This window comes from Lates calcarifer, linkage group LG16_LG22 (assembly GCF_001640805.2).
Source record: "Lates calcarifer isolate ASB-BC8 linkage group LG16_LG22, TLL_Latcal_v3, whole genome shotgun sequence".
Taxonomy (NCBI): Eukaryota; Metazoa; Chordata; class Actinopteri; family Centropomidae; genus Lates; species Lates calcarifer.
The window spans coordinates 13,387,764-13,409,519 of NC_066848.1; the positions used below are offsets into that span (position 1 = coordinate 13,387,764).

Here is a 21,756-nt window from a genome sequence, read left to right on the forward strand (position 1 = left end):
CCACTGCTGAGAACTTGAGAACTGGCTAGTGGTTACATATTAATACAATTCATTTACCTTGTTGATTATGTAACGTGTGCCGTCTTCTGGCTTTGGGTTCTCAGCTGATAAATGGGAGATCCAGCGAGGCCTCTGCACCATTTGTGTGTCTTTGCCGATAGTCTCTGGACTTCATCCTCTCCCTTTGTAGACTCCTTCTCGTAGATCAGCAGAGTGACCTGTTAACTTGATAAAGCCACTGTGTCCAAATGTTTCACATCACATAGCCAAAATTCTCCATTGCCATCATCATCTTTAACCTTGTCAGCAGCGCATTTCCAAAAACAACCAACAGGAGGAGCCAGATTCTTAAAAATACACAATTTTATTATATCACAGAACTGTTTTAAGCTGCAATATAAGTAACATTTTAATGGTCGATACCAGACTCCCAAACCAAACAAAACACTGTACAGAAGAACAGACCAACGTTGTGCTTTTAAACAAACAGGCTGTTAGGAAGTATACAGCTGATATTATGTATAATACTGTGTACAACTAAAGCATACTTTTTAAAAAAAAGCATCAAAAGGCCACAAAAATGCAGAGACAAAAATATGACACCAACAGGCAGATGGCCTTTTATCACCCCATTCATAAAAAAAAAACTCTGCCAGAGTTTGAAAAACTACTAAAAACTACTTCTGGTATAAAACCTAACCTTCCATGAACACGTTAAATGGGAAATGGCACAAAACCAAAGAGTTTAAAAGATTTAAAAAGTCTACTAACCTCACTCACTCATAATGGCACATTTCAGTTACTGACAGCTTTTTGCTGCGTTCAAAATACACTGCGGTAAAATCTCGAGTACTTCAGGAAGACATAGTAACAGTTGAAACTTCACATATGGGCTGGAAATCTAGACAGAAAATGTGGCGTCTGTTTCCATTTGGTGAATCAAGTCAAATTGATTTAACGGAGGATGTTTTCAGATAAAACAGACCGACAGAGCAGTAAAACTTCATCTAAAACTACAGCAAAGACAAATTTACGAAAACAATGAATATTCAGGGGGAAAGGCTTCCAGACAGTTAATGGCCCAGATTATTGATTAAAACCTCGTCTTTAGGATTTCGTCCATCTTTACATTCATTGAGAATTTGAGAACCGATTTTGTCATGAGGAAGCTTAAAAAACACTACTGACCCGAGCTGACATTGAAGTAGACTGAGGCAAGCGAAGCAGGTTCACGGGTCACGACCTCCCTTCAAAGTTCATCATTTTCCCACGTTGTCTTTGCGTTTTTGGCTTGATCAGAGTTAAAAGCTGCAACAGTCCAGACAGATGTAATGTTCATGTTTTGATGTGCAAAAAAAATGTCACGTTGAGGATCACAGTTTATAACCTGATGAGTGAAAGGTAATGGTTCATGTTGATGAACCAAACACCAGTATCCAAGAGCCTCATGTATGAAAATGTGTTAAGACTATTTACACACCACTGTATCTTCATATTAATTCCAAGAATGTGACCGTTTTAACTTCATTTATGTGATCTAACATTTAATCATTAGTTGTTTTAGAATTTGTGCAAAAGAACGTTTTATAAATGACGCTCTAGGATAGTGCGTGTACAGGCTGTCTTCATTGTAGAAGAATTTTTACACTTTTGGTTTTTGTTTTGCACTCTGAACTCTTTGTCTCAGAGAAACAGCCTCTTTGATCAGTGACATCAATTGGAAAACATCTCCCAGAAACAGGAGAAGCTGTGGAGTTTGGAGGAAATTTAAAAATATTCAGTAACATATTTCAATATTTCATCTTATATCTTTGCCATGACGGCTGAATGAGACTAATTTCTGCTGTACGTTTCAGATGACCGAGGTTCTCTGGTCCTCTGGTCTGCTGTGCTGCCTCCGCTTAGCCAGAGGCTGCTGCAGAGGAGCGTGGCTAGTCCAGTTGTTGAGAGGTTCTCCCATTGAGGATCATGACGGGGAGAGTTTGTTGGAAGGGCAGGATGGTCTACTCTACATCTACTGAAGGTTCTGCTGAAGGTTTTTAGATCATGGCCCGGAAAGCAAATGACACTGCAGCGCCCAGCGCCAATCCGAGGGACAAGAAGAAGGCCATGATGGCCCCTGCTGTCTCTGCCTCATGCTGCGGCACCTTCCTGTACGGAGACAACAGGGGGACAAAAGTCATTAGGAATGAGTGGTTCACCATTTAACACAATAGCATTTGTGGTAGAGTAGAGATATAACACTTAATATATCACTCAAAGGAGTAGTTGAACATTATGAGAAATATGCTTTCTTAGAGTTAGAGTCATTCATGCACATTATTTTATGTGAGATTCTAGGTGGGTTTTCAGCATTTGTTTAACATTTTATAAAATGCACTACATATTTTATTCTGGTTTATATTCTAGTCTTTATATGATATTTAATTTAGCTGCAATTAACACTAACTGTATTCTCCTGAAGGACAAGTGGTAAAACTCTTGCGCCTGTGTCTCACTACAGCCCCAAAATCTGCCTACCAACACATCTGCAGCTCAGTAATTTATATGTTTTATCCCATTTGTTTACTTCAGGAATCACTCCCTCTAAAACTATAAACTGTTTTTACATTTCTGTTGGTGCATGGACTTACGTTACACATTATTATTTCAGTTTTAGAGGTGCTGGTAGGAATATTTTTGAGCTTTGATGAGAGCCAGAATAGCTATTTCCCCGTGCCTCTGGTCTTTATGATAAGCTAGGCAAATCTCCTCCGGGCTCCAGCCCAACACTTGAAAGACTACTCCCAGTTCCTTGTCAAAACCCGGTGCCTACATCACCCACAATACAACACAGCCACCAAACAGTTTAGTCAGAGATTTGAGTGTGTTTGTGTGTGAGTGTAGTTGTCCTTACTTGGGTCCAAAGCACATGCAGAGACTGGCCAGGTACCCGTTGGAGAAGGAGAAGAAGATCATGAAGATGATGTACCAGGCGTCGTGGGCAAACAGCACAGGGAGGTAGTGACGAGGCTGGACGTTACACAGCATGAAGAGAGGGATGAAGACGACCCGTAAACCCACCAGGACAGGAAGCCAGATACTGTCTTTACCCGGCTGGAGTGAGAGAGAAACACAGGAACATTAAGGACAGACAAGAACTCTTAACTTCAACCCTGTAACATATTTTTGGGTGTTTTTATTTTATAGTTGATTAATCGTTTAAAGTTATTTAGCAAGATAAACTGCCAAACATTTCCTGAACTTCTCACATGCCAGTCATTTGGGTTAACAAACATTTGGAACTTGGGAGACCAAAAGCAAAAGACATGGCTGATCAAAAAGAACCTGGAGTCACAAAGCACCTCAGGGGAAACCGTCAGGATCCAGTGTCGTCCGACAATGATAAATAAACTCACATGATCCTGGAGCAGCTGACTACTGTTATCTGCACTAATAAGAAGCTGCATTCCAGTGTAGGTCAGACTGTGTTGATTCAATTTCATTATTTCCTGTGGGTGGCAGGAAATTAGACTTGTTCGCTAATTTGTTGAGTTGTGGACAAAGTTTTACAACTGGTGTCCGGAAAGACAAAATAGGAAAAATATTAGTATGATGAATACTGTGTTAGTGCAAAGCTGACTGCCTGACATACTCAGTTCCTTGAATAAAAAATAATGCCAAGTGACAGTTTATATAAATCTAAAAGAGTTGAATGCAAGCATCTGACAGAGACATCTGACTGAGAAGATCCTCAACAACATCCTAATACAGGAAGAGTCACACTGAGACTGAATGGCAGATGAATAACCAAGTGGTGGTTAAAACCCTAGACAGCTGGAAATACTATGAACTGAAAATAATCTATTAAAGTTTGCAGCAGAATAGAAAAAAGTAAGAAATATGTTCATAACCATAGACACCACTCTCAGATGTGGAACAAGGCGTAGGGGGTTTTTAGTAGTTCAATAACCTCCGAGCTACCAATGTTCATGTTAGAGGAGATGGCACCAAAACCTTTCAACATCACCAACATCATAGCCAAAACCACTTCCTGTACACAGCACACACACACGCCAGCTTCTCTCCAAAACTAGCATCTGATCTCAGCAGCAAAACTTGCCTCAATAAAACCTTCCACTCATGGCTCAGTGATTTTTTTAAAGTGTAAACATCTAATGCAGCCAGAGTATTCCATTAAAGTGTCAACAAGTGGGTTCTGTCGTCTGTAGCCCCAGAAAGCAACAGATCACACTAAATATTTTGATGTTGTCGTTTTAAATGGACTCTGGAAGGGAAAAGTGTCTATAAACAGGAGCTTCGTCACCGGATTGATTTGCTTACAGGAGGTGGCGAAGTCAAAGCGCTGCTGTCATTACTGCATAGTTGTACAATATCTTCCTGTAGTATTGTATGGTCCTTGCCAACTGAGCTTGCCTTTATCCACAAAGATCTGAGACTTACAGTAAGCTGTGACTGAAATTCGCCTGAATAGGCTCCCCCACCCCTGCAGGGAACTTGACATTTAGTTGAGACCACGCCTGTGAAACCAGTAAAGTTCGTCTGAACCTAAACAGGAAACCTAACTAGGGATGCACAGATTCTACATTTTTTCAATCCAATTACAAGTACAAGTACTTGCCAATACCAAGTACCAATATGAGTACTTATTAATGCCATTACACTTTGTGTACTACATTTACTTGAAAATGTGTTTTACTTCCATCAGATATTGTTTAATTCTCTGGCTGTATATACATGGCATTGCCACACATTTTACTCAAATAGAAGTACTGTTATTGACATTTTAGCATTCAACTGCATCTTTTTCTTTAACAAACAGCCTTGCCACATATTTCACTTAAATATAGCCCGCTATTAGCAAACTCTTTGAACTCAGCACCGTGTTAGTTTTTTAGATGTTTTATCAGATTGCTTGTGTTGAAAGTACTCGTTTTCGTCCCTCCTCTTGACAACTTTGCAGAGCATAATTTGCAGTCCGCTTTACTTTTGTCACCATCATCCACTTTGAAATACCTCCACACCGCCGACATTGCTCCTCCTTGCTCTCTGACTGAGTGGGATCAGGTGCTGAAGTATCGGGACACATTTATGAATACGAGTACGAGTACAGGAACGGTATCGGACAGATACTCGATGCTGGTATTGGTATCTGTGCATCCCTAGCCCAAACCCGCCCGGTCTTCCAAATCCAACATCTGCGCGCAAGGACCTGTTTCATGACATCTGATTGACGAGCCGACCAGCCCTGTGCTGCGCAGGCTACTCTCCAGCACAGGTGAGAAAGACCATGAGAGCATGTTGGTAAAACATCTTATTTGTTACTGACCCACATACAGACGGCCGTCAGACTCCTGCCAGCCCAGTCCATCAAGTTGAAGAGGAGGAAACATGACACAGGGATGAAGTAAGTATCTAAAAAAGGAGCAAAACAAACAAGCTGCTGTTAACAACACCAAGACTCCAGATGTCTGTGCTTGAGAGAAAACCACACTTGCATCAAATAGCCAACCTCTGCAGGCTTGAAAGTTTGTAGTTTTATCTTCTGTGGAGGCCTGGCAGCTGCTGACAGTTTAGGATTCACAGCTGGGGATCCCAGTGTTGACCCAGAGTCATAGCACTGAAAGTATCAAAAGATCCTGAGGAACTACACAAACTACTTTATTGTTTTGATACTTTTTTTTTTTTTTTTTTTTTTGCGCTGTGACTTCAGGTCGTGTGAATCCAAGCTGACTACACTCCCTCATAGACCACAGCCTCCACGAGGCAGAGTTTTGTTAGCAGTAATGTTTTTGAGCTACATTGTAAGCCAACAGGAAAAAGATATATGTAGAATTAGAACTAATTTCAGTATTTTTACAGGCTGCTGTCTTATTGATGAATAAAGCCTTGTACACAGCCTCTGTGTGATGATAGAGTAAAGTAAGAAGCAGCCTTCCAACATATTCGTGCCTCACACATCCCCTATTTCTGTCTGTGGTTAGGATTAAAACTTTTCCCAGACTACAGTCTTCTCATTAGGAAACAAATAAAAAAAGTTCATTCCCTTGTGAGTTTGGGAATAAATGTTGGAATTAAAGGAGAAAAAAAAAACTTGGCAGTCATCCTTCTCAAAAGTCAGATTAGCAAGTTACTGGCTCACTAGCTTTATGCAGAGGGAGGAAATGGAGACTCACCCCAGGCGCCTCCGTCTGCTACTGTGGACTTGACCTCGACAGTCACGGCTGGGAAAGTCCCAATGGTGACGGTGAAGATGAAGCACACTGACAGAGCCATCACCCAGATCTGATTAGAGAGCACAGGAGGAACTTTAATCAATAATGTGTGACCAGTTTAATCGCTGGCATACAGGTGGAAGGCGGAAAATGAAAAGAGGTGAGAGGAAGGGGCTGGTTATAGTCTGCTTTACACAACAGTAATTTCACCTGTTTGAAGATGTTAAACACGGACACGCTGGGTTTGGCCTCGTCCTCCGTTAGACTCACCACCGGTCGTTTCTCTGCTGGACTTTCTGAGAAATATACAAACAAACAGCTCTTTACCAAGTCAGTTAAGTGATGCATGGTGCTAAGACCATCATTCCTATGTGTTAGCATGTGTAGATTTCAAATGTGATACAACACAGGGTTCCCATAACGCTCTCACACACTAGCAATTAGCACCAGAGTGGTCACACTGGTCAGTCAAGCTGTCACCAAAACACAAACTGTACCAAAAACACATTGAATGGGTTTTTGGTTTCCAGCCTAGTGTAGAGTAAAGAGAGCAAAGCTTTGGGTGTAACAGAAACACTAAGACTACACGGTGACTACAACAATGATGTTTGTCCACAGCTTCAACTTCTGTAATTATTCATTTTTGTGGAAACTGGATCCTGAATGTCTAAGCATTCACCTTTTTTCAGTAAGTCCATCTTATTCTCCTCATCAGCAGCAGCAGCTCTGGATCCATTATTCTCCATGTAGTACTGGAAAAACTCCTGTTGACAAGAACAACAACAACAATAATAATCAGTCCACTGAGCCAGTGGAGCAAAGATAAGCATGTTCCCTGAGATGCTGCAATTTCTCACAATGCCAGATGGTTTTTTTTTTTATCCCCTCACAGACTGTAGACGCTCGCAGCACTTATCTCAATTCTACAAAGTGCTGTCCAAAATGTTAATGGGTGCAAAATAGTTGAAAGTGGTTATAAGACAAATACCTAATGATGAAATCATTAGAAACTATTTAACTTGATTTAATGTAAAACAACACTTAGTGTAGAGAGTATGTGGTCTCACCATCCTGGGCAGAATGAGGTAGGACATTATGGCAAGGAGAATAACAACACAGGCTGTGATGAAGTAACCAAAGGCACTGTCCTGCAGGGCCGATCCAGCTGCAGACAAAGATATGACACACAGAGTCATTAGAGTTTTTAAGAAGATCAAAAAGATCAGCTGATTTAACTTTGCAGTTTTTCTTGTGTGCCACAGCCTCAGGCAAATATCCGGTGAAGTTTCTTTCAGTCAGTACTCCTATTTTAAAAACACACTGGAGGTAGAACCAGCAAATGTTGGAGTAATCGAGTAATTTTATAGCCTTAGTCTTAACGTGTTAGCCACTGGATTTCATATCTATTTTCATCCCTTGTATTTATTTCATTTTTCTGACTTTCTTTTGTTGTTCTAGTTTGCTATGTGAAGCACTAAAGCCTTCATGTTTGTATGGAAGGTGATACATAAATAAAGAGGACTGTCAAAATAGTTATACATAGTAGTTTGCTGTGTTTGAGACTGAACCACCAGCAACTCAAGCACCAACATCAACTTAAAGATCTAAAGCAATATCTGCTTATCAATACTCAAGTTATTGAGAATATATTAGTATATATTATTATATGTATTAAGTAAACACAAGGCAGGACTGTATGCTACATACTGTAGCATTTTGAATACAAATACAAACACTGTAATGATCTAGTACTAGCAGCATGCTTGTGATTATATTTGTGTGTATTCATGGGCGTCTGTATATATGTATATATATATGTTGTCGATTCCTAACGACAACATGGATAATGACGTAATGAACGAAAAGTATAAAATTGAACAGCACGTTCCATAATTCACCCTCATAGCGTCATCAGCTAATGTTAAGGCAGTCGCATGCACTGAGAACCTGAGATGTGTCATATTTACTGAGAAAAGCCAAATCTGGTGGAAAAAGCTCTCGAGTGCCAAAGGGAATTCTGAAGAATTAACTCCGTGTTGGAGGCCAAACTCAAACTTTTGGCTGGCCTTTTATCTAAACAAAATTCATCACTCACAACTTTATTGAGCAGTATTATATTAGTAGATCAAATTACATATTGTGCAAGATATGAAAAGTCATATTTCTAACTGTGTTGTGCAAAAACACTTCCTAATTGATGCTATTGATGTTACTTCCTTAAAGGTTAATGTACTGGTAGGTCTGTTGTGTTTTTGTGCCAATACTAAAGAAGGGAGTACTTGTGAGACATACAGGCCAGTGCGCAGATCATGGAGAAAGCAGCGAAGGTGCCGGCAAGCCCCTGTCCACTCATGATGGGAGTGGTGTAGGAGGCGGGCAGCATCCCTGCCAGCCCGAACAGACTGCCCTGAAGAATCGCCCCGAACGCTGCACAGGGACAGAGAAAACAAGATGAGGATGTTTAAGAATTGGTGTACTTTAAACAGTCACAGAAAAAACAAACATGATGTTCCCCCGGCATCAGAAAAAGAGGCCCATAGAAAATTAACAGGGAGAGATGACACCCTTTCTGAAAACATGGAGCAAATTGAATGTTTTACATAACTGTTATGTAATTATTACTTTCGGTTTCTCACTTTACACAAAGCCAATAAGTCATACAATGTTGCATCACACCAGTGGATTACAAGAGTTTATACTGCAAGTTTGAAGCTTAATTAGCAACAGAAATGTTGTAATGTGTCCTCTAAGAGGAATGTGCCAATGTAGATATCAAAGCTTAGAGGTCACAGCATCCTCCCCTCTAAATCAAACAGGATGGGCTGTTCCCCATGAGGATCTGGGGGTCAGGACTGGCCCAACAGGGGTAAGGAGGGGGGTGAGCTTATCCCTGCTGCTCATGGAGTCATTGTAAATAAACAAACCCAGTGAGATTACAGACTGTGTTGTGAAGCTCTGTGTGATACCACAGCATGTGGGTGCATCCATATGAGAGGGATTTTCCCCAACGCAGTGGATGCAGGTGATTTTGATCAAAGACACGTGGAGATAATTGCATGAGTTCAACGTGGAAATGAGGTAGAGGAACACTAATAAAGTCCAGAGCAACTGGCCGACAAAAGCTGCCACCAACATGAGGGTTGTGATGTTTAGTTTGTGTTTTTTGTTTGTTTTTGTTTCTGTGAGATGGAAAAATGACACAACAAGACACTGGCTAATGAACACAATGCCAAGCTGAATGAATGAAGTGAGGGATCTGTAATTATTATTACATATGTATTTAGAAACTCACAGTTAATGCAGATAATCTTGATCATGGTGAGGGTGAAGAAGGGCAGCGGGGCCACGTCCACCCTAACGAGTATGGCTGTCAGCAGGAAAACCACAAAGATGACTGTGAGGCTGCCAGAGATCCGCAGCTTCTGAGGAATCCTGAGACATGCACAGGGTGAAAACAACAGAGAGAAATAAAACTTAAACATCCACTACTACGCAAACAATCCAAAACATCAGTCAAACAAATATCCAACTACGTATATTCGTAAAATAATAGAGGTATTCAAAAGGAAAATGACAGCGGGAGAAAAACTGGGAAAGAAGAGAGGGGAATGTGGAGAGATGGATTATGATTCAATGTTGGACAGAAATATTTTCAGATCACAATAGAAGTTGAAGTCATTCCAACAGACAAGACAATGGAAAATAGAGAAATTGTGTCATATCCAAAAGGGCAGTCATTTGTTCATGACAAAAAAAAAAAAAGGTCATCAGAAACAAAGTGAGCATATTGAGGAAGAGAAGGGCAGCAGGAGAAAAAGAGTAGAGACAAAGTTTGGAAGCGAAACAGGGAGAGGTTAAGAAGAAGGGGTGGGGGGGTAGAGAACATAAATAGCATTCCTGGGTGTGTTTGTGCAGGGGAAGAGTCAGCCGTGGTCAGGGTCCACCCCAGATCTTTCAAAATCCGACTCTAATTAAAGCAAACATACTGCAGGCATACAGATATACATTCACATAACAGGATCATGTTACGACCAACAGAGGCAGAAAGAGCGGGAAAATAAAGGTGTAGAATTTGCCTCAAATACCAAATTTTGATAACCACCTCAAAAGAACAGCAAACTGACTACAGAGGCTGATGATCATGTGATCAGGAATATATTTTGGCCTTTGGGTTTTAACTCATTGCTTTCTCTATGTGGAGAAGTGTACATGCAACACACGAGACTGCAGGTTCTATAAATCTACGTGATAAGCAGTGGATACCTCTGGTGTATGAAGGAGTTGAGGCAGGTGAAAATGAGCAGAGGCACCATGGCGCACAGCGTCATCACGTTGTTAAACTTTGACTCCAGCACGTTGCGAGTATCGCCGTCCTCTTCAGTCCCGTTAGTCGTCTGATTGAACAGGACGTCAGTGGGCGGGTCCTTCAGTCTGCTGGTGAAGTACTGGGGGAGAAATGACAGATGGATTTATGTATGATATCTATGGTTAACAGCTCTTGCAACTCAACAGTTGCAGCTAATGATAACCTCAAGAATTTGAATGGACTTTGCAGACGTGTAAGAGACATACAGTTTGTTTCACAATGTAACACTTAAGGAAAATAAGCCATTGAGTATCAATACACCACAAATTATACAATTGAATCAACACCTCTCCAAAACTGTTTAAATGACAACTGAGCCTTTATGAATGTATGATTTATTGCAGGACTGCTGTTGTAAGTGTCAGAGATGTGTACTTAATGAACTGTGTCTATATATATATATAAAAAAAAAAATAGGGGGTTGCGTGGATGAAACATCTCAAACATCTCACCAACACACTTTTACAGAACACAAAGATAGCTGTAGCTTTAATAGATAAAAAATGTAAAGCTGGTATGAAAATGTTTGATTTACAGATTGTCTTATTTGTAGGCATACAGCCACAGCATAGATGTGTTCATTAAACTGACTCGCCAACTTTCCCTTTTCAAAACAAAGAAGCACTATAAGCTATATAAGCTTGAACAAAAATCTCCCCTAAGGGTGGGTCCATGTTTACTCCCCCAGGAAAATTAAGATGAAATTCCACATTTAAGAAGTTAACTCTTTAATGCTCAAAAAGAATGGCTGGGGATTAGAGAGGCTAGACAACTACCATGGAAATCTACCCAGATGGAGTCAGGTTAGCCACCCTAAGTGAAACCAGGTGGTTTTTGGAAGGAAATGCAAACAAACACTTTTTATTTTTCTAAGATAGCTGACCCTCCTCTAAGTGGAGCCCAAGCTTTTAATTAACTTCCTTCCACTCCTGTCTGCCTGTTGTTCCAAGGGCTGGCTGCATCCTCACAACTCCTCCACAATTGTGCTAAAATGTTAACTTACCATTGTTGCTGTCATAAAGAAATTCCATGGTAAGAGGGTTCCCAAACCAAGAATGAAGAAAATGATCCACACTGCATTGTATCTGGGAAAGACACAAAAGGAAGTTCACATGAAAGTACATCAATGAAGCCATTCAACTTATTATCAACAAACAATTCAGGACAACGTATTCACTGGATCACGTCCAAATCTCATTTTGAACGTAAATGGAAACAGAAAATGAAAACAACATATTCACATAAATCAGTCTTCACCAAGCCTGAAAAAGAACAGTTTCCCCCCTTTAGAAAAAAAAAAGAATTTTTATTTTTTCTTACTTGTCTCGAGGTGCGTTGGCCGTCATGGTGGTTATTAGTGAGGTGGAGGCACGGGTTCAGTCAGACTTGCGTAGCACCAGGTCTGAAATACACAGATAACACGTTTTCAGCACTTAAAATATTGAGACTGCTTGTCAACATTCTTATCTGACTTTCCCTTCTGAGAGATTTTAACATGCCACTATGCCATATATGGATTAACACAGCAATTTAATAATAGACAGCATAATGTCATTTGAACAGTAAAACCATACAGTTAAAACAGTTAAGTTAAAACTGTCAGTCTGCTCCACATTTTATGGCTGCATGTCAAAACCTGGGGTAGAAAACATCAAACTTTATGACACAGACACAACTCAGCTTTGTGTTTTGTCTTAGTAATTACATTGGTAATGATATTGGTGAGACAAATCAGCCACAAATGATTACACACTCATGCACATGCAACATGATTCAGTTCAATTTTACCACTTTGTGGTAAAGTTGCACAACAGTTAGGAAACTCACAAGACATGCTGCACAAAGTATAAAATACACAGGAAAAACATGACATCTTTTGCTCTCATTAACTCTGAAGTAAAATCACTTTCTTTAAACTTACATACAGCAGAATTCAATCAATGAAAAAAAGAAAAAAAGACTCCTGCTTCCTCTGGTCAGATGCACAACTAATGCAAAGGCCAAACAAGCTCTGCATGCCTCATTTTATACCATACAGAGGTTTAGTAGGCTGACACCCCGCTATCTGCTGCACATTAGGCCTGCCCCTGCATCTCTGTGTCCATCCCTCCCTCTTCCCTTTACCTCAAAACACCCTGTTCCCCACCCAAACCCTCCCGACGCATTTTCACATTTGGTGTAAGGCTCTCCGGCATATAGAGGTCAACGCCCAGATTTCTGTCTTTTCAAGCAAACGATAAATAGTACAGTGGTCAGAGTTTCCCTTGTAAAGATTCCCATTAGAACTGGACAATCATGTGAGATAAAAAAAAGCTTGAAAAAAGAGCAAATGTAACAGTTAAGAAGGGAGCATGAAGGGCTGTTATTCAAATTGTATTAGAACACAATGTTCTTGAGTCTTATGTCTTAACATTCCCATCTGTTCTGCTCATCGCATGATCTCATTTTTCAATTTGTACACCCAGCATTTTCTTAATTTCTCCCTCCATTTCCCCGTGTTTCCTTCAGTCTACTAATTTCTCACCTCATTTCATCTGCTGTTTCTCCTCCTCTTCCTATTCTGCTCTCATCTCCACTCTTAGCTTATTCAACACTGTTTACGCTCTTGCTCTCCTCCTTCCTAGCATCTTTTCCTTCTGGATCTGATGGAAGACATGTGCTCAGATAGCTGTGTGACACCTTTGCCAAAACAGAATAACTTCTCTTCAAGATGCTTCCTCCTTAAGAAACACAGACCACTTTGGCATCAAATCAAGCTAAACAACAAGTTTGGCAATGGTTGTTTCAGTAAATACATGGATCACGAGTACTTAAATACATCAGCTATAAATGAAATGTACTGATAGATCGGCCCTCCTTCTTAATAAGCTAATAGAAGTTTTGAAGAGGTACGCTGTGTGGTTTTTGAAGGCCTGTAGGGCTATGGATCCAAGGTTTTTTTTGTGAGTGGGTCCCTGTTTTGTTTGTTCTCATGCATGAAGACACACACACACACGCAAATACACTTTCCTGTCAACGGCTTCTCACAGGGAAAACAATGCAGACATTTAAGGAACATCTGTTTTGCAAATATTTTGTGTAAGGAAATGCTTTGATTCCATTTATTAATTATATTAAGTAAACATAAGACCAGCGTGTATGATTTGATTTATCCCCTATTGAATAGATTGTTGTTGGCAGCACTCCCAAAGAACTCTGCTTAGCTTCTTTTTGCTCACAGACATGATGAATCCAGTGGCTGATCTGGCTGGTCATGAGTATACCCTCAGCAAGAGACAGAGACTACTCTATATGAAGAGTGCCACACACACACACACACACACACACACTATAGCCAATTAAGAATCATGCATCTAAACTATACTGGACTGACTGAGTCTGGAGTCTTAACTGAGAAACCACTGTCTGTGAGAGAGGACTGTATGGCATGTGAGATGGGACAAACAGATGCAAGACTGTATGTTAGATAACAACAGGTCCGTATGTGCTCACTTACACAGAAATTTACCATGAGAACAAGCCAACATCAGCCCATCACTGATGTATTCATATATTTTGGTCAATAGATACAACAATGCCAGCATTTGCATTACACAGTTGATACACTAGAGATACACCTGACAAGTCTGTTTTTATCTATCTTATGCTATCTGACTTTATCTCAAATGTCAAGAAACCCTAAACCCTAAACTAGCAGTATTCAACTCCCCCTGCCTCTTATATACACGAGCCTCAGCCATTTTTGAATGGCCTTTTGAGAGTTTCATTTCCAGATCGGTATTTTACACTCCTGTCTTCTTTGTTTCCTCTCTTCCACTGGTTGTCATGACACAGTCAAATTCCACAGGACAACTCAGTCAGGCCAAACTTTAACATAGCCAGCAGTATTACAGACACTGCTAAGTTTAAAAAACACTGGCTCAGTCATGTCCCAGATTCCTGTATAGTATCTCTCTCTCAGCCTAACATATCACAAAATGAGCCAGCTGGCATGAGTTGCCTGGTGCTGACATGGTGCCCACCACACACACACTCATGCAGGCACTTTGCAGTCTGCAGAGTTGTACAAAACTCCAATTTGGCATCGGTCTGACACTTTAACTAGCTGACCTCTTAGCGACATCCAACTCTAACAATCAGCACTCCAATGGAAAAAGCGTGATTTATTGTTTCCTCTTGTAATGTCAAGGTAAAACATATTGTTAAAATGTTGCCAAATGGGGGCAGTTTAGACAAGACTGCTTACCATCTCATTGGGAAAGTGGTCACAGTTGTGCCCAAAATTTTAACTAACTTGAAAAACTTGACAAATCACACCACACTGATTTGTTTTTAATCCCATACAGTACAGGGCATACAAAGAACTACATTTTAATTTCTTGATTCAGGCTTCTTACAACACAGTACACTGTGTTTTCCAAAAGCATCTGCTGTTGGTCAGATGATTACTGAACTCTATTCCACCTTGTGTTATGTACTCAAAGCAACAGCATTTCTAACAAAGTTGGCATATTTTATTATCATCACAAAGGCATCCACATATCCACTCTATATCCACTCCTCTGATTTAAATGGGCTATTTGTATTTTTTCTCAGCCACCAAACTCTGTCTCTCCACAGGAGCGGGTGGTGGTTATTTGCCAAGACCTTCAACCATTGTTGCATTTGCAAGAGGTTAGAATGTGTCCTCTGAGCAGCGCTACTTCTTCAGAGTGTTGAGTCACTATCGGAAAGTAACGAGATGGACCAAGCTGGCTGAAAGCTGTAGATGTTGTTTCCCAGATCTAGGTTTATTAGGGCAGCTTCTAACTTACTGATTGTTTTGCATGTATTATTTTAAAGGAGCGTGTTGAGGAGGAGTTAGGGTGTTCTGTTTTGTTTAATTTATGTATTTAAAAAGAAAAGTGTGTCCTGGATGAACAGATTGCACATAAGCAAAAATTCCCAGGGCATGCTGAGTCTTGTCTTTAAGTGACCAAACCACAAAACTGTGATGGAGGTAGAGATGGTGTTGGAAACGAAAGGCAGAGTGACACTGGACAGTGTGGGTCAAAGCAGTGCAACTCCAATACTCTCAGATCTGATGTCTGACTGACGGCACTGTCAGCAGCCCTGCAGGAGAGACACTCCACAGCGCAGTAGGATTTCATGACTGAGCCAAGATGATTTAGATTTATTTTTAAAAAGGAGCGAATAGTCTAATATTCATATTGAACAGCCAAATACAATTTGACTGACATTATTCTGAGTCAGTACAACCCTAAAAACTCGCACTGATGTTCTTTCTACTGTATCGTAGACTGGCTGGCCAGATTGCATGCACAGTGTAGGGGTGGCACTAGGGGGAGATTTTGTGAACCTCCTGCACATTACACTCTCCCAGTGAAGCTCTGCTGGCAGGTGAAAAAAGGTGGCTGGTAACGCCATGTGTCACGTCTGTCTGCAGCCCTGCCCAAGCCAACAGTCTGGACCGCAGTGACAGGACAATGGACAACACAAATCAGGAGACAGCCAGGGAGAAAAGAAATGTGATTTTTTATTTTTTTTTAATGTGATCAACACTGACATAGTGATAGGGACGGGTGTACATTTTTCTCGTTTCACATGCATACTTCTCTAACAGGGTTGCCTTTATTCCCAGGCTGACACACAAAATAGTTTGATGTTGGTCATATGATGAAGGGAAGGAAGACTAACCCCTTTCCTCGCAGTTTTTTCTCAGTGCTTATGGAAGGTGAACATTGTTATCAAAGTCATAACATTTTCTTTGCCCAGTATTAAGACTGAAAGGCCATGGTAGGAGTTAAGCAGAGTAAATGAATAACAGGGAGGTATTTCTTCTTACACAATCAGTGGTGACATATTCCATATTAATCAGAACATTTCCTACAGGCAAGCCAAGTTCGTGCCAAGAGTTTTTGTGTTTGGTCCTAAAATTAAAATTAAATTAAAATCCTGTATGATCACAACCTCAAAATGTACACCGCTGAACATAGCAGAGCTCAAACTATCTCCAAAGCCAGAGTTTCTCAGCCCTGGTAGTCAGCCTCCAAAGACCTGCTGGTTTCCAATCTAATTATTTAACAAATGGGACACACTCTGAACACTATTAACTAGCTTTTAGCACAGAAAACTAGCTGTATACTGGGGGCAGTAAAAGCCATACAAAAAGGCCTTTCTGCAATTAAATCTTGCACTTATATCTTGTTTACACTGTTATAAAAAGATATAGAAGTTAAATAAGTTCCCTGGTTACAAACAAAGTGAAATTCACCTTGGTGTAATACTGTGTCATCTCTTCAAAGTGTCTGTTTTTATGCAGCAGAAGCAGCAGTAACAGTTTAATGTAATATCACAGTTTTGCACACTATGCTCTTTTCAGTGTTCACCTGTTTTGTCTAAATCTGCAGGCAGCAGAATTAGTCCGACTCAATGCTGAAACCTCTAAATGTCTCAGTCTATCAGTCTTCAAAAAGCATAACATGGACATCACACCCTTTAAAAAGACTTCCTATGCACAACTCGTAAAACCGTACAGCGGTGATTTATATGCCATTCACATCTGTGCCTGACAATCAAGTTTCCAATTACACATCGTTCGTAGAATGACCAACACACACAGACACAGAATGTAGCTTGCTCAACAGCCCGTTCGGAGAGAACCCAATACACTGCAGTTACGTTGCAGTACATTGACTTTTACAGCCTTGACTCCTATTTCACACTGTGTTTCACCCTGCTCTTCTTTCAAGGACAGTACTACTGACTGTCCTCGGCCTGCATGAAGAGAGCAGATGAAAATTTTCAGAAGAGACAAGACGATGGAGAAACATGTGGCTTGTTGCTTCATATTAAAAGAAAAAATATGTACACTTCTCTAAAATGACAAGCCTGAGAACCTACATTTCTTCAAGATGTATGTATGTATGTATGTATGCTGCCGCCAACCAGTCAAGTTGGTCACAATCTTTCCCTTCTGTTCCTGAGTTATGGCATTGAATTATGACCAGAAAGGTGTTTCTGCAGAACACTAGGATCTCACAGAGAAGTTCATCACTTTGACTGTCATCACTTCATCATTTTATTCTGTTAGACATTTGTGTGAAATTCTGTCATAATTAGCACACAAATTCTTGAGTTATGGTCAAAAATATGTTTGGGGGCCTTTAACCACCAAATTCTAATCAGTTCATTCTTGGCTTCAAGTGGACATCTGCACCAGTTGTAATAATATTCCCTGCAGGCTTTCCTGATAAATTGTGTTTGCAAGAATGAGAAAATCAAATCAGTTAATCCTCGAGTCCAAGTGAAGAAATTCCCTCCAGGCAATCCTTAGATATCACATTCATGAGAAAGGGGTGGATGGACAACCTAAACCCAAATATACCAGTGACAGCAACAACAAAGATGACAAAAAAAGAACTAGAGCAGCATCTAACAATTACTTTTATCATTATTGATCAATGTCCTTCATTTAATCAATTAACTATTGTATCTAGAGCTGCAACAATCAGTGATAACTAATTTTAAGCACTGAATAATCATCAGTAATCATAAATCTAAATATCCAGGAACAGATTTCAGTCACTTTGCTCTGTAGATGAGTTTGCAAGATAAGAAGAAATTGACAACCTCTGATCTGCACTTCAATCATTTTGTGGGCACTTGAATTGCCTTTTGAATACAAGTAGGCTGTGAATTGTTGATTGACTCAAGCTGCCAGTCACCCTGGCAGCGAATGCAACGCCGCCTAAATATTTCACAACTTTCCATCACACACATGCACTGTTGTTTGGTGTGCAGCCGATCTCACATTCAGTAGCCGTCCCCTCAAACAGCCTGTCCACACAGGCCTTTCATGTCAGCCACTGGCCAGATGAAATCCTATTGACATAAAATAAATGAATAGCTAAAACTCAAGGGATTAAACAACTTTTCAATGCAAACCGAAGCTTCTTTCAGGGAAAGTAGATAATGAACAGAAGGATCCTGACAGGTGGCCAAATACATAGTCACCTCATTACTTCCACATGGACAGAGAGGCATGTGGGTACTCGGGTCAAACCAAGCAGACGCAGCAGGCCTAGGTAACACTGTGGGGATCTTAATGATCTAACAGACAAAGAGACATAGAAACCAATAAAATTAACGCAAACAAACCTCTAACAACACTGACAGGGCTTTTATTTTCTGTGTAGCTGGGGTCAGAATTTCAATCAAAAACACTGAAGTTAGCTTGGCACATGCTGCACGTCTCAAGCAGCTGTAAGTGGAAATGTAAATGTTCTTGTTTCACTTTTCCACTAAGGTTTTTTTCTTAGTGGAAATCAAACGACCTGCCTACACCAAGATGGCGACCTAGAGTAGGTTTACTTGGAGCATCTGCATTTAATCAGAGAAGGTAAAATGAATAATAATGTTATATATTACCATCCACACAATACTCCCCCAACTGGGAGTAATCAAATGTAATCTGGTCTACAGTTCTACAGTTGGTGTTTTCTGCTTGTTATTCAGTGCAGACAAGCTATGTTTATTATACAGGGTTTCTGCAGGGTTCACCAACTAAACCAAGCTGCACTTAAGGGGCAATACAGCCAAGAATTATTAAATTCCTGATGATATTGTTAATTAAAGTCAGTGCAGCCTGATATGAGATAAGCCAGTATGACAGTATCTTCTGACAGCATGCAACTGGTCACAAAAAGATTTTATAACTACAATGGCACTCAGTACAGAGCATACCTCCCACAAGGTATGCTGAAAAAAATGCCCTACCTCACAATGTTAAGGAAAGTGATTTTAAAAATTCCTGGATCTGCCCCTTTCACCGAATCTGCACCACAACTTTAAGGGTTCTTCCCTGGCCCATGCTTCATTCTTCCACCAAATTTGATGCAAACCCATTCAGTACTTTGCATAATCCTTCTGACAAATAAAAAAAACCAAACCAACAAGCAGACACAGGTAAAAACATGACCTGACACTACTACTGATGGCAAGCAAGAGAAAATGTTGAACATGACATTTGAGACTTTTTAATTCTCTCTAAGGTCTCACTAATGATACCCCGATTATATGATACATGTCTGTGATTTGGACAACTTCCCTCAAGACACAGGTCTGTACCACAGAGATTGTTATGCTTTGTAAATCAGGCACAGAGACAGGAAAAGGGACTTTAGTGAGACACTAATGAGAAAGGCATAAAGGTAAACCCTGGGGGAAAACTCTGGATACATCCACGTCAAGAAAGGGTGGGTGGGTCGGTGGATAAAAGGTCTCCAAATCTATTGTCTTAACCCTGACCTGCCCCCTTTAGGCCCCAAATAATTTCCCGCCACTCAGAGACAGCAGGAACAAAGCCCGTCTCCAGCTGCCTGTCTTTTTAGTTAGTTCAAGCAGACTGGATAAATGGCTGACTGATGAACTCTACTTATCACCATGACAACACTACAGCCGCAGCACTGATGGGTTTAAAATGAGTAAGACTATGGGGCAGGAATGGTTTACATATTCCTTTTGATGAGTCAGTTTAGCCTAATCTTCACATGAGGAGTTGCTACCAGCCAAAACTGATAAACGCCTTACTCAGACATCTGATCCTCATTTTGACTGTAACACTGGTTAACTCAGCAACTCAACAGGTGGGGGAACTTAACTTCCCACTTCCCATAAAACAGATGCTCCTATGCGCCCAGTGGTGGGCTGACGCTGCTGTCCCATCAGCTGTTGGGTGGAAAACAAAGCCTCTCCTTGCCTCAGGGTCAGGGGAGTCGATAAATAGAACCGGCACACGTGCGTGACGTGGAGGCAAGCCAGGAAACACTCACTCACATACAGCCAGAGAAATCCCTTGTCATTTAGAGGAGTTATAGTAATCCTGTAATAAATTTTAGAAGGATATTACAAAACTATCCCCCTCACTATGATGCCAGACTGCACTACAAAATAATATTAGTGACCTGTACTGGTGCCCTACGTGAGGACAGATGTGACTCACACTGCAGCAGTAAAGTCTGTAGCCGCCCTTAAAAAGCACACTTCTGCTCTGAGTCATCACTGACACGGTTATTTAACTTTCAACTGGCTCTGTTTCTAAGTTTTTCGAATGCCCCATGACATAGTAACTAACCACGTGCTGCTACCACTGAAAATTTCATTAAAGCTGCCAGTCACGCACATGTTTTTCCTGTAGGCAGAAAAAGTCATGTGCTCCATAATTTATCACCAGTGCGTACTGAAGAACTTCCATTAAATTTATGACAGTAAATATTAGTAAAGGCGTTAATTTGACAGGCAGAGTCCTCTCCCAGAATTAGAGAAAGGGAAAACTTTTCACAAATTCACTTTTATTTAGCACAATGTGACCCATTAACAGCTTGTCTTCTGTGTGACAAGTTAGCTGTCAATTACAGGATGGATATTCAAGCTGAGCCAGTCGATTAAGAGAGTGTGTTTTGGTAATCAAATAATCCTTTATGAAATTTTTCAAGCACAAATGCCTTGTATGCTTGTAGTTTTAGCTTTTCCAAGAAAGGATATGTTGCATTTCTCCACGCATTATTGATGTAAAGTGAATCTTTAAAAGTTAACATGTATTTTCACTCATTTCTGACCAAACGATTAATCTTTTTTTTTAAATTAAAATAAAAAAAAATCAGCCAATTACTCTAAATTGAAACAAGTGTTTGCGAGTGAAATTAAAGCTTACAAACAGTGTTTTTAAGTCTTCCAGATCTATCTATTAGAGAGCTATCTTGCCTACAGCAGTGTAACTATAATATCCAGCCAAATAAAGCTGTAAAACTGTAAAGCTAATATATCGGCTGGACGACCACGCTTCAAGTTGGCGCTAAATTTAATTCCCTCGGACGCCAAGTCAACAAAGGCGGCGTGCTGCGTTCCGGCATGACAAAAAATAGCAGCCTTTTGTTCATTTTTACATTCTTACATTTGTTTCTCGGGAATAGTTAAAGACAAAGTAAAATAAACAAAATCGACATATAACAGAGGAGCAGGGGGAGTGCAATCTGTAACTAGTTACCGTAAACGTTCTTTTAGATGATCATGAGGAGTCGGTTTTGAACTGAAAACAAGTTTGAACAGAGATAACGGCCACAGGCGATTGAGGCTCGCGTTATGGAAAGATAAGACTGTTTACAAATAAGACAC

The 21,756-nt window shown here is 40.4% G+C and overlaps 1 protein-coding gene across 4 annotated transcripts in view; it reads right to left on the minus strand.

Annotated features, from left to right (window-relative positions):
- Positions 1-345: 345 nt before the first annotated feature.
- The window catches only part of LOC108897417 (equilibrative nucleoside transporter 1), a 32,648-nt gene continuing 11,237 nt past the window's right edge, over positions 346-21,756 (minus strand). For 2 of the 4 annotated variants that reach the window (XM_018697026.2, XM_018697023.2), the window contains exons 2-13: positions 11,902-11,983; positions 11,585-11,666; positions 10,479-10,660; positions 9,508-9,647; positions 8,508-8,642; positions 7,283-7,380; positions 6,895-6,979; positions 6,426-6,511; positions 6,177-6,285; positions 5,330-5,415; positions 2,897-3,096; positions 346-2,151 (exon numbers count right to left, since the gene is read on the minus strand). In XM_018697026.2, coding sequence (XP_018552542.1) covers positions 2,040-2,151; positions 2,897-3,096; positions 5,330-5,415; positions 6,177-6,285; positions 6,426-6,511; positions 6,895-6,979; positions 7,283-7,380; positions 8,508-8,642; positions 9,508-9,647; positions 10,479-10,660; positions 11,585-11,666; positions 11,902-11,927 — 1,341 coding nt within the window. In that variant the 5' untranslated portion in view covers positions 11,928-11,983 and the 3' untranslated portion in view covers positions 346-2,039. Of the gene's footprint in view, positions 2,152-2,896; positions 3,097-5,329; positions 5,416-6,176; positions 6,286-6,425; positions 6,512-6,894; positions 6,980-7,282; positions 7,381-8,507; positions 8,643-9,507; positions 9,648-10,478; positions 10,661-11,584; positions 11,667-11,901; positions 11,984-12,502; positions 12,650-21,756 lie in introns of those variants that run through there. The other 2 variants (XM_018697024.2, XM_018697028.2) reach the window with 2 other exon arrangements.